Genomic DNA, 14,358 nt, shown 5'->3' on the forward strand with positions numbered 1-14,358 from the left:
TGATTTAAAAGGAAAATCAGAGGCTTAATGCCGATCAGGATTTAAAATAAGAACTCTGAGTCACGATCTCCTTCTAAATATCAAAATTCGCTAAGATCCGATCACCCGCTCGTAATTTATAAATACCTCATTTTTTCTAATTTTTCCTCTCCCTTTAGCCCCCCAGATGGTCGAATCTGGGAAAACGACTTTATCAAGTCAATTTGTGCAGGTCCCTGACACCCCTACCAATTTTCATCGTCCTAGCACGTCCATAAGCACCAAACTGGCCAAATCACTGAACGCCTCCCCCCAAACCCCCCAAAGAGAGCGAATCCAGTACGGTTACGTCAATCACGTATCAAGGACATTTGCTTAATCTATCCACCAAGCTTCATCCCGATTCCTCCACTCCAAGTGTTTTCCAAGATTTCCCCCTCCAACTCCCCCCAATGTCAAAAGGTCTGGTCGGAATTTGAAACAAGAGCTTTGAGACACGAATTCCTTCTAAATATCAAATTTCATTAAGATCTGGTCACACTTTCGTAAGTTACAACTACCTCATTATTCCAAATTACCCCCCCCCCCCCCAACTCTACCAAAGAGAGCATATCCGGTCCAGTAATGTCAGTCACGTATCTTAGACAGGTTTTTATTCTTCCCATCCAGTTTCATCCTGATCTCTCCGTTTTAAGTATTTTCTAATATTTCCGCCCCCCCCAGTGCCCCCCCCCCAATGACACTGGATCCGGTTGAGATTGAAATAAGAGATCTGAGTTACGAGGTTCTTCTAAATATGAAGTTTCATGAAGATCCGATCACTCCTTCGTAAGTTAAAAATACGTCATTTTTCTAATTTTTCAGAATTAACCCCCTCCGCCCAATAAAGCAGATCCGTTCCAATTATGTAAATCACGTATCTAAGACTTCTGCTTATTTTTTCCACCAAGTTTCATCCCGATCCCTCCAATCTAAGCGTTTTCCATGATTTTGGGTCCCCCCCCCAAACTGCCCACAATGTCACCAGATCCGATCGGGATTTAAAATAATAGCTTTGAGACACGTTATCCTTCTAAATATCAAATTTCATTGAGATCCGATCACCCGTTCGTAAGTTAAAAATACCTCATTTTTTCTAATTTTTAAGAATTACCCCCCCCCCCCCAACTACCCCAAAGAGAGCGGATCCGTTCCTATTATGTCAATCATGTATCTACGACTTGTGCTTATTTTCCCACTAAGTTTCATCCTGATCCCTCCACTCTAAGTGTTTTCCAAGATTTTAGGTTTCCCCTCCCAACTCCCCCCCACCAATGTCACCAGATCCGGTCGGGATTTGAAATAACAGCTCTGAGACACGATATCCTTCCAAAAATCAAATTTCATTAAGATCTGATCAACCGTTCGTAAGCTAAAAATACTTCATTTTTTCTATTTTTTCCGAATTAACGGGCCACTCACTCCCCCCCCCCAGATGGTCAAATCGGGAAAAAGACTATTTCTAATTTTATCTGAGTCAGTCCCTGATACGCCTGCCAAATTTCATCGTCCTAGCTTACCTGGAAGTGCCTAAAGTAGCAAAACCGGGACCGACAGACAGACCGACAGAATTTGCGATTGCTATATGTCACTTGGTTAATACAAAGTGCCATAAAAAGACCATGTATTGTCAGTTTAATATACATATACTGATATTTATTCCTTAAAAATTTAATATTTTTTTATTTATGAAAGTCAAAAAGTGAAAACATTTAAAATGCAATTTATTATCAGTAAAGTGCAAATTATGTTCTGTTCTTGAAACGGCATAGGGTCAGTCCTATTCATGTTAATTTTTTGCTTGTTTTGAGTTTGACCTGATTATTTACTGTAATTTCTGTTCTTTTTGGGTTTCACTTATTTATTGATGGTGATTTATGGTTGTTTTACGCTTGGAATATTATTTGACTTTATTTTTGCTTATTCTTGGTTTAATGGAGCTCTTTACTTTTCTTTGAAACAATCTTTTCACGGAAAAATCTTTTTAAATTGATTTCTGTTCGTTTTTTATTGACCTAATCTGTTTCACCATAAAAAAATTATATATTTTTGGTTTTTATGGCACTTGGTATTAACCAAGTGACATTAGCGATCACAATTTCCATCCGTCAGTCTGTCTGTCTGTCCGTCCCAGTTATGCTAGTTCGAGTATTTCCAGATAAGCTAGGACGATGAAAGTTGGCAGGCGTATCAGGGACCAGACCAGATTAAATTAGAAAGAGTCGCTTCCCCGATTCGACCATCTGGAGAGGAGCGAGCGAACGAGATAGTTGAGAAGAATTTTTATTTGCTATAAACAAAACAAAATGATTGTTGTACCTACACGTGTCTCGTTAATCTAGCGGTATGATTCTCGCTTTGAGTGAGAGAGGTCCTAGGTTCGAATCCTGGAGGGATGGAGGGATGGTTAATACGGAGAAATTAGAAAAAAATGAGGTATTTTTAACTTTCGAATGGGTGATCAGATCTTTATAAAATTTGATATTTAGAAGGACCGTGTCTCAGAGATTTTATTTTTAATCGCTACCGGATACGATGATTTCCTTGTCCCTATGCTCTGTGGGGTTGTGTTAACCCCAAAGACCTTGTTATACGATCTTTGGACTGTCTTTGAACAAATGGTTATCTCAAAATTTCTATGGGATGCCCTCGCGTAAAACAAGACGTAAAGGGGTGAGGGGGCTAGTTGCCCTCCGATCACTTTGACTTTTAAAAAGGGTACTAGAACTTTCGATTTCCAATCCAATGACCTTCTTCCAAAGTTTATACGACCACCCTTTCCATAAAAACCATATATGCTCTTGGGGCACAACTTACAGCCTTTGTCCTGAGGGCCATGGGGAGGGGGTGTCTTCAAAAAAGACACAATTACTGGACCTTTCAATTAGGCTAAACAAAACGGCTATCTCGAAAGTTTGGTTGGATATGTTTAGGGAAATGTTGGGCGTGGAGGGGGGTGGTTGCCCTCCGATCACTTTCGAGTATTAAAAGGGGCACTAGAAATTCCTATTTCCAATCGTATGAACCCCTTTCGAAGTTTCTACGACAACTCCGTCTATATGTTTACATCCTATTTATATAGAATAGAATCTCAGATCTAATAGATCCTTTATCTGGAAAAACATTGGAAGACCCGACAGAAAAAGCCAATCTATTGGCTTTTTCCAATCATTCTGCATATGTTTTTACACCACAACTGGAGGACAGAAGTGAACAAGCACGAATAGAGGAAAACAAATAAATCGGAAGGCCCAGACGGCATACATCTTCGTATTCTTGAAGAACTTGCAGCACAACTCACAAGACCCCTATCGCTCATCTTTATGGCATCTTTAGATACGAGAAAACTCCCTAGTATTTGGAAAAAGTCAATTATCACCCCAATCTTCAAGATATGTGAAAAAACAAAATCCGATCAACCACAGGCACATAAGTTTTATATGCATCACTTGTGAAATCCTCGACTTAATGATAGCACACAGATTACTAGAATACCTTCTAACCGAAAAAGATAATAAAAAAAGGCAGTTTGGATTCCTAAGACATAGGTCAGCTGAGCCCCAGCTACTTCTAGTTACAAACACCTAAACCTCTACAAAGGCATACAAGTCGAAGCAATATACCTTGATCTTTGTAAAGCCTTTGATAAAAATTCTAATTCAAAGCTCTTGGCTGGATGGCGAATTTCCTGGGAGGCAGAACTCAGAGGTTGAAAGTAGATGGTCACATTAGCACAGTTGTGACAAAAGTGTCTAGCGGTATTCCACAAGGTAGCGTTATCACTTCCCTACTGTTAAATCTTTTTGCAATGGACCTGCCTGCCCTCAATTATCGCACTCTATGCTGACAATACAAAGCTTTTTAAACTTATGAAATGCCCAAATAATATTCAAAAACTGCAGACCAGCTTGAACAAGATAGCCGATTGGATGAGAACGTGGGAAATGCAGATCAACACAAACAAAAGCTCCCACCTCTGCCTTGGACCGTAGAATTTCAAGTCAACCTATAGCTTTAACACCAGTCTAATACTAAAATACATTTTGAGTGGGACTTTAGAGTAATAATAGACAGTGTGGTAAAATTCACCAACCCCTATAAATCTATCGTGAGCAAAGCTTTGAAAGTAGCTGTACTTATTCGAAGAAACTTCATCCTTAAAGAAAGAAAACGAATATTTCGAGAGAACAACCGCCTTTCTTCTTCAGCACGAACAAAATAATATGATCAAGGAAAAAGCCAAAAACCAAAAAACAAACGCGCAAAGTACAACAAAACCAATGAAAAAAACCGCCAAAAAATTCAATGAAATTTAACGGAAGACCAAAAATTAAAAGAATTAAAATCAAATACCTAACAACAATAAAGTGAGTTATTCGCCAATATCCACGATTTGCACAAAATCCAAACAAATGTGATCTGCCATCGACGGATACTAACGAACAACTGAGAAATAATAAAGCCCACATCGCTCTTTAATTATGCAGCACTATTGCACTGCCTATGATCGACAAGGATCATGACAGTTCACGAAGAAACTGAAGAATTTGAGATATTAACCATAAATGTTTCCTTTCCAGTATAGACAAAGGCGTTAAATATTTAGAGTTTCTTTGAATCTACTAGAAACTGTCTCTTGATTCTATACTTGTTTGGTTTAGAGGGAATGTGCATCTTGAACTTGGACTGTCCTCTAAACGAAACGGGAAATTTATTGATGGTCAAGTACTAGCCAAGCGAATAATTTGCTTGACAGCTTGCGATGAATAAGTCGAAAGCCTCTTTGATGGGAGCTAGAGGACCACCTCTTTTGTGACCTGTGTGCCCAAAATCAAAATGAAGATAATTTTCCAGATACTGGAATCGCTTCAGGCTCATCGTAGGGCGGAAAATGTCCTGCTCAATTCCATCAGCTGCAAAGAGACATTCACAATCTTCACTGCCCGATTTTAAAACTCTAGGGAGATACAGAAGGCCTAAGAAGGCTCGCATCTCTGTGACGTCAACTGGTTTCAAAGAACGTTTGCTTATCTACAATCCTAAAATCATAATGCAGGCCGAAAGTGTCAATCATGACATTGGTGTGAAAGACGTTCTTCTCAAGGATCTAGGCTGTGATGAAAAGGCCCAAAGCCTTTTCAACAGAATTTTAGGATCTCGTGCTGCTTTGAGGTGGCTCAGACCAGTGGCGGATCCAGGGGGGCGCACCCCTAATGAGGTGGTGGATTTGTGGTTGGGACCACCTGCTCCGGTTTGGGTTGGGGTGAAAGTTTTCTTTTGTAATTGGTTTTTAATAGTTGAGTTTTTAGTTATTAAGACTGCTTCTTTTTACAAACAAGTTAGGAACAATGTTTTAGTCGCTTTGTGCGATCTCTGTTAGATTTTACTAATGTCGCAAACCGCAAAAAAGTATTTAATTAAATTTAGGTTTATCAAGGGAATCTGTTTGAATTACCACAAATGCCAACTGGGAGGCAAAAACCTTCATTTCATAATGACAAGGAGGGAAAAACTTAAAACCGTAACTTCTTTAGGCTGTCAAAATGATATTTCAGGATTGTGCTCTCACAATGGGGCTGAAAAGCAAAATATTTACTTCTTTTTACTGTCAAAAATTTGTTTTCGAGCCTTGCTATGGCACTGATGCGAAGAAATTGGTATCATTACTTTTTTTGGCTGTCTGTTTTAATTTTTTGGGTTTGCTTCTTTTTAAATAGGCAGGGTGGTTTTTACAACATTGTTGTTTTTTAGGGGATTTGTATAGTAGAAAGTAAATGTATCAGGAGTGAAAAAAAATATTAATTTAAGTTTTGGATTTTGGTGAGGAGATAGTGGCCACTTTACTGCCTATTTTCATCTAATAAAAGCTCTGCATTATATGACATATCACCTCCTCTGTTCATCCTAATTGATTAAAATAAAGGCTAAACTCTTTAGAACTTTAATAAAAGCTCGTAGAAGTAAATGCTTAAAATTAAGTATACGAGTCGAAATACTCCTTCAAGATCGGGGTAATCATATAAGAAAAATAAATTTTCAAAAAATTGTTTATAAAAGAAGACAAATAATTATATGTTTATCTTTTTTATCTAGCTGGTATAGATGGGTCTCTGAATTCTTAGTTTGAATCAGTGGAATGGCATCGATTTTTTTTTTTTCAAACATTTACTAATAAAACGTAGATAAAAAGTGGAAATTCACGCAACTTGAGTTAACCACGGAAACGGAATGCAACTACAATATTACTTCATAATTTCTCACCTTCTCAATACCAACCAGTCACAAAATATAGCTATTTTTTGTATAGGGGTTGCATATATTTGTCCATAAAATTGTCTAAACTGCTATATATACTGCTGGGATTTTTACACTATTTTGTTACATGCCATCCAATCATATTTCCACGATTAGTTGTCTTTAAATCCAGTTTTTACAGGACAATTCTCTTACTTAATGTCAAATCCGAGTCAATTTTCAAATTCTTATTTTTGTGCTCAACAGACGTATAGAGAATTAAACGTTTGAGTTAAATATCTGAAAACCTCAAGATTAAAAAAAAGTTAATTACAAATCTACTAAACCTTGAAAACCCTGAGAATTTAAATCACCAGTCTATATCTATCAAATATAAAAATAGCAAACCCATAATTATTTGTTTTTTATGGAGTATTTCGACCCATCTACTTAGTTTGAAGCAAATACCTACATGTATCTTTATTGAAGTCCATGTTTTTCTGACGATTTGGTCTTTATTCGAGTATTTTAGGATGAATAGACGAGAAAATCCTGCTGAAGAGGTCTAAACTGACAGGACTCTACAGTGACAGGACAAGCCATTACAAATATTCACTGAAATATTGAGGTAGACATCGACCGTGTAATAAATAGATATGGCGGGAGTGGAAATAGAAAAATATACTTTTTCTTTTAAAAGTGTGAATTCTGAAATTTAAGCGAAATATATCGAACTTTAAAACGTGGAAAGACAGGCTACGTTGTCACAAAAAGTAAAATTTTGACTAATAAATTTTTGAGATTTCGCCAAAGTTGACACTGTTTATTAAAACACTATTTTTAAAAGAAACAGTGATTAATTAATGCTGTATACATAAAACCCTCGTTTTAAATGTCTTCTATGCATTTCTATCCCTTCGTTCTGTTTTTCTTGTTACATTCCTAAGAGAACTAGTATTTAATGTTGAATATATCTTCTACGAATATACAAGTTGTATCTTTATCCTCATTTCCTACTCTTCATTACTACCATAATTACTAAGCGATGCCACAAAGTTAGGCCATATGCTAAATGGTTTGATCTATATAAATTGTCACATAGAGTACATGACTCCAAAAGATGGTTCAATACCAATGTTATTTTTTTGACAATAAAAAGCTTAACTCACTCGCTATAGTGGTCAGATGTGCAAAGGCAAAAAATTATGCAGAAAATATTAAATATAATTTTTTTTATAGATGGTGAATAGTTTTTTTTTTTTTTTTTTTTTTTTTTTTTTTTTTTTTTTTTTTTTTTTTTTTTTTTTTTTTACGGCGGGATGGTTTTTATAACTTACTATTTTTTTTATATAAATATTTTTATACATTTTAATTTCAACAGATTTATTAGAGCTTCAACCCTCACCAGATTTTAGATTAAATTTACGACCATTTCCACTGCCTACCTACGACTCATAGCTGTCGAGGTTCCCTTTAAATTGCGAGTATTTTGTTGTTCGCAAGCTTATCCAAGCAACCTATTATGCATCCTCCCCCTAAAGAAAATCCTAGATCCGCCCCTGGCTTAGACTTATCCCACTTTAGTCACTTTACCAATGAATGAAGAATTAACATTGCTCCTCTGCTGGTTTTGTCGAAGTCAATTAGCAACAGGAATATTTTCCCCATCGTCATCTGATTGTTTCTTAACTGCCTGTTTGTCATATTCTTCGCTTGTACTGCCTAAAGAATTTTCATCAATGACATCAACACTCTAGTTGACGAAGACCGGGTCGTTCCTGTAACCCTTGCCAGTTGTTAGGTCTTCATATATGTTTTGTAGGACACTGAGGACATCCTCCTTTGTAAGAAGTATCCGGCTTATTCGTGGCATCGCTCCGGTCTGTCAGTTGCTTCGTAGGAGACAAGATTCTAGATATAAATGAATTTTTCCAGCTCAAAACGAAAGAAAAGTTGAATTACCCAGAAAAATAAACCAAAAAATATCCAGTAAAAACGAGAATCTTTTTGTTTCGAGCCTAATAAATTCCAAGGATTTTGCTGATATGTTCTTTTGAGAACCTGCATGCACAGAGTATGTTTTGATTTAGTTTAGCCTCCTCCTAAATATTCATTGAATATTTCATCCTTATAACCTTAGCCTTAGTAGCAATAACAGTTGGAGTAGTAGTATTGGTAGCATGCACATAGTGCCTTTTGGTCAGTTCAACATCCACCTCAACATGCGCTGAAAATTTCCGTTGAATACCTTAAGCCGTTCCAAGATATTGCTGATACGCTCTTTTGACAACCTTCATGCACATAGTGTTCTTTTATTTAGAACAAAATCATCTTCAACATTTATTGAAAGCTTCACCATAGACATTTTGGAGACCCAGGATCAAACATGCCACCTTACCCGATAACAAATCTTATATGTAAACAATGGACAAATTTCAAAACTTACAGGGCTTGCCCCAAGGGTTGTGGGGTGTCATGTCATCCCTAGAGGCATAGTTATTTTACCTTTCAACTGTAATAAATAAAATGGCTGTTTCAAAACTTAAGTCGGATAACGTTGGGAGGAGAGCAGCAAATAGGAGCGTCAGAGGGGGCTGGTCACCTTCCAATCACTTTTGATTCTTAAAAAGGGCACTAAAACTTTCAACTTACAATCGAGTGAGCCCCTTTCTGAAGTTTCCGCAACAACTCCTTCCATCCAAAGTGGCTCGGTGAAACATAAAATACACGGAGCACATTTCACTCTTTATTTAGGCATTACCATTGTACTGCCTATGAAAATGGTGTTCCAAGTTTCTTTAGAGCGTGCTCGTGTTATTGTTCTATTTAAAGGTAAGGTCATGTAATAATATTGCAAGTTATTGTCCTATCTTTCTTTCATCAGTATTAATTATTCTGAAATTTTTCAATTTTCTTTAAAAAAAAATAATATTTCCCGACTTCTTGATTATGTTAATTCTAAACATTTGTTTCTTGATTTTCAGTTTAGTTTTGGGACAAAGCACTCAACTGAGCATGTATATGCAACTCTCATGAATTTCCTACATTCAGCTCTTGATTCTCGCCTGATATCTGCTTCTCATCTTTTTCGACGTACGAAAAGCATTCGAGTCATTAACACACAAGATCCTTCTTTGGAAACTGCCCCATGTTGATATAAGAGGTACTGCTTATTCTTAGTTAATTTCATATTTTTCTAGTCAAGAAATCTCGGCTCAAGCGCTCTTTTTTAACCCTTCCAAAATAAATTTTGACATTCCGCAATGATCTAACATTTGGCCAATACTCTTTTAATCGATCCAAATGACCTTATCAATGCAGTTAAAACAAATACAGCAACTTATGAAAGTTGCTGTCGTCTTTGTTAACCAGCATCTGCCACTAAACTTTGAGAAGAACTTGTCTTTTCTGGATGTACGTATTGCCTTTGCTGATGACAGTATTCTAAATACACCCTGTAGAACTGAATTTGATCTTTGCTCGAAGATGGGAGACTTTTTTAAAAGTTATCCAGGGTTCGGTGTAAATTAGCTTGCTTTAAATGTTAAGAAATCATTTTTTCTCATTTCTTCAAGAGTCTCAAAGGTTGCCCGGACTTAAATGAAAAAAGACGGATTAAGAGCTTGTTTGAGTAGACCTAGAGATCATAAGGTTCGATAACTAACCATTTTACTTGCTAAAAATCTATCATTTAAGTAATATATGGAGTCGAACAAAATGAAACTCTTCAGCAGTCTCGGAATCCTTAGAAAGCTATTACGCCTATTTATAGGATAAGTTTTTAAAATCCTTTTCTAAAGCCCAGTTCAGTCTTATGCTTCATATTGTCCTGTTATTTTGATCTCAACCTTCCTCTCGTCACAGAAACCACATCCAAAAGTTTATGATAAAACAAGGACTAATATTCAAGAAACTGGCCGTTCTTCATTCAAATTCCTGCTTCATTTGAAATTTCTATTTTCTATCATATACATTTTCACTTTCTATAGTTGCATGGCCATCTTATTACTGCCCTTTGTAATAATGCATTATTTTTATTTTTGATCAATCGACATTTCATTTGCTCACTTCCAACAGCTTATATACTACTCACACTCCATTCTTGCAGTCTGACTTCAACCCTCTTATATTTTATAACAGGGTATACAACATGCTCCCAGAGTATGTACGAGCCTCCAACTCGTTTGGTATCTACAAAAGGAATGTCGAAAATTTCCCCTGGAGCTGATGTCTCTTGATTACAGTTGGATATTTGTTTAAGCATGAGTTACTAGAGTTTTATTGATAGTTTGATTGGAAATCACAAGCTACTCCTTCCTCTGCGTAGCTTCTGATTGAGGGAATTTTTGAGGCGCGATATTCAATTTTTTGTTGTTGGTATATTTATTTTTTTTCTTTTCTGCTCCTTCCAGGTCATGAAGCCTAACTGGGCAAAGTGTGTTGAGATTGATTTTATTGTAAATTTATTGTTAAATAAATGAACTCAAAACTCATCCATTTCATTTTCCAAAATCACACATTTAGACCCCATATCTTTATTTTAGTTTTCCAAGCATTAATTTGGAAATAAAAAAGAGCTAAGAGCTCATATGGCACTTGTGACGAGGTCGGAAGAGCCAAGAGCTCATATGGTATGAGCTCTAGCAAAATTCTAAGAATCAATAGATTGATTTAAAAGGAAAATCAAAGGCTTAATGCCGATCGGGATTTTATTTGCGATCGCTCTATGTCACTTGGCAGATATCAAGTGCCATAAAAACAAAAAGCAAAGTCAAAAGTACTCCGTATTTTCCCACGGATTTGTATAATTCGCAGATCTCACGGTTACAGTTTAATTACAATTGAAAAATGATTATAAATGAATTTGAGGCGTTTACTTTTGAATTTTTCACATCAAGGACATTCGGATCAAGCCTTCTATAATATCCAATATTTCCTTATCTAGTCTTATAATGACTCTGATTTGAGTCAATATATCTCTGATTTGACCCGATGAAAAATTAGAATCTATTTTTCGACGTTCAATACTCATGTGACTTAAATGACTTTGTGCAAATGAATAACTAACTGAATAAACAACTTGTTATTGCTAACTGAAAGAAGCATGGACATGACTTACTTCTGATCTGAAGGAAAATACAGTAGAGCAAGCATAGATGGATCAAAAAAGGCAGCATCCGCTCTCTCTGAAGCAGCAAGAGACTCTTTATAGCTTTCTTTAAGCATTCCCTTTTCAAAGAGCCTTGATGATTTCTTGATACTTTCTAATGAAGATGAAACGTTACTAGCCACATCATTGCTTATAACTATATTGGTTATGGTCTCTAGTAGTGCAGTTAGAGACTAGAAAAGAGAGAAAGGACACAGTACTAACAGGGATTTGTGGGACAACACTATAAGATGTTACGTTGAATAAACTCTATAAGATGTTGCCTTGCTGAAAATACATGTGTATATATAAACTGGATTTGAAAATCTTCATTTCCACATTAATACTTGGTTATAAAACCGGTTATTAAATAAATACAGAAGAGACTTAAAACCACTACTAAATTGTATTTTTTGTCTGAAAGTGTTTCAATGGACACAGACGGACGCCATAAAACATACACAGAGACCCTTGGACAGTATAAGGTGTCTTTCACAGAAGAAAAAATGCCATACACAGAAAACGTTTTGCTTTAAAAAATTTTTTTCTCGATTCTAAGATCATGGACGTAAAAAATGAAAGAAATTAAGCCCAATAAGGTATATCTGCAAGTTTAGCTTTAATTTAAAAATTCATACTTTACAATCACAGTTTTCATTTCGACTAACTTAAAGGAACATATAAAAATTGCCAGTCTCTGTGCAGAATTTTCTTCTTACCAATGATCTCAGTAGCATAATGTTAAGTTTCTAGTCCCAAAGGATAAAAAGAAACAGATTTACTTTCTCGACTAAAAAAGTCATACTGGATTTCAAAACATACTAGTAGCACAGTCGTATAAAAGGGTATATGTAAAAAGGCCACAAATCAAGCTCAAAGGTTCTGAATAGTTGCAGTAATATTACTGCAACTAGTGACAAATTAGTGCAGTCATAAGTGTCTCGTCTCTATTCCTAAAAAGAAAAATGATATGGTATGAAACAAATGCTAAGAAACATCAAATCTAGATGTCATTGGTGGCTTTCGTTCTGACATTGGCACCCGTTTCCACTGTAATAGTATACCCAAATTCTTCGGCCCAGAGTGCTTGTTATTCTTATTTTAGTTGATATAATTGGGCTAACTAACTGCAATCATAATTACAACTTATTAATGTCAATAAGGATGGACACTTATCAATAACGTTTACTGGTGACACTGCAGTGAGCGTTGAGACATATAAACTTCATCTGCTTCGATACAAAAAAAAAGAAAAAAAAAAAAAAAAAACACTGTGACAAAGTCAATAAATCAATGGTTTAGTTATAACTATTTAATTCCAACTTACCAAAAACCAAGTTCCTAATAATCAGTATTTCCAAGCTGTTAGTTGATAAGTTCCATAGAAATGCGATTGTTATCAATGAAATTCTATGGGTAAATCATATGAATATTTAAGAGCTTTTATTATTCGGTAGCTTTTCATGCTGAATTTCAAAACCATAATTTATAACATGAACAATTTTCGCTCAGCTATGTTTTAAAGTTTGTTTTATCACACAATTTGATGGCATTGACTATTATAAAAAAAAAACAATAAAAATATACATGCGTATGCATATTTAGAAAAATTTTTAAAATCTAGTTTTGTATACCATATTGAAAATCTTAATAATGTTTTTTAAGTATTCCAATATTTCAGCGAAATCATCTTGATGTTTTTATGTTTAATGTTCCAGACTTTTCATTGGTGCTTAAGATAAAAACCTCAGGCAAATATCATTTGGCAAAAACTGTAAGCAATAGAAAAATATGATTGCTTTTACTCATTTTTTTTATCTTAAGTGTTACGAGAGTCATATATTTTAACTCTGCATTAGATGAAATTTTATTTAAATGTAACTGTGTATGTAAATTTGTGAAAAATGTAATGCGTAACTATGGATAAATAATGTGTCTGGTGTGTAAATTAAGAACAATGCATACTGCAAACAGTATGTTTAATTATATGCTGTGATTGTTACATACGGTAAGAAGCATATATAAAGTATAGATAATATTAACCAAAAATGGAATAAAATGAAACTATTTTGCTCAGGAGCACTACTCTTTTCGCAGTCTTTTTTCTTCTTCTTCTGATCGGTGGTTTGAAACTTAGAAAAGGACTAATAATATTCGATACTTCCTCTTTTAATTACGGAATGGTGAAACGGAAAACAAATCTGTCAGGTACGTCAAATAAGGGGATTTTTATTGAAAAATGAAAAAAAAAATATTAAAATTGGACCCCATCGATTTTGAAAAATACTTTACCCATTCCCCTCCTCTACACTCTTGTCAACCCCACTAAAATCTACTCCTAAATTCAAGCAAACTTTAGAGAAAAAAAAACCTTCTTTCGTTGCATACTAAAAATTATGCAATAGAAAAATCAACGAAACAATCCAACTCCGAAAGTAGACGTCTTACAGACCATTTTATGCTGAACTTGTGCACAGCATGGAATTAATTTGTCAAAAACCTGAAATCACAATTATGTAACTCTTCTGAATATCCAGAAGACAATAATGGAAAAGTTGATTTTGTAATCGATATTCTTGATTTTTTCTTTTCAGAATTTTGAACAGATACTTTTTAAATTTCGTATGCACATGAGCTTTAAGCCTAGAGCTAGACTGAAATTCAGCCGTGATCCGACGCATACGCAAAGAGAAGGGAAGGGGTTTTCAGCAATCATGTTATCAGCAAATCTCAAATTTCTTTTACTAGGACTTACTTAGATCTTGAACTGCCCACACCGGTCGGCACATAACCATGCCTCTCCATGATGACCTCTCCAGGGTCTTCGGCCGAAGTTCATAAAGGGATGTTCTTGAGAGCGCTGTGTATTTTTCTAGTCATCGTCCAAGTGTAGCCTTCTGTAGTCCGCGCCGTCAAACTCCTGGAGGAGTCCAACACCAAACATCATGAGGCAGGCC

The 14,358-nt window shown here is 35.5% G+C and overlaps 1 protein-coding gene across 3 annotated transcripts in view; it reads right to left on the reverse strand.

Annotated features, from left to right (window-relative positions):
• Nucleotides 1-14,358, reverse strand: part of LOC136029680 (GPI transamidase component PIG-S-like) — a 76,427-nt gene that overhangs the window by 1,531 nt on the left and 60,538 nt on the right. For all 3 annotated transcript variants that reach the window (XM_065708197.1, XM_065708184.1, XM_065708191.1), the window contains exon 8: nucleotides 11,372-11,595. In XM_065708197.1, the coding sequence (XP_065564269.1) occupies nucleotides 11,372-11,595 (224 nt within the window). The remainder of the gene's footprint in view (nucleotides 1-11,371; nucleotides 11,596-14,358) is intronic.

This window comes from Artemia franciscana, chromosome 1, assembly GCF_032884065.1.
Source record: "Artemia franciscana chromosome 1, ASM3288406v1, whole genome shotgun sequence".
In the NCBI taxonomy this organism is placed as follows: Eukaryota; Metazoa; Arthropoda; class Branchiopoda; order Anostraca; family Artemiidae; genus Artemia; species Artemia franciscana.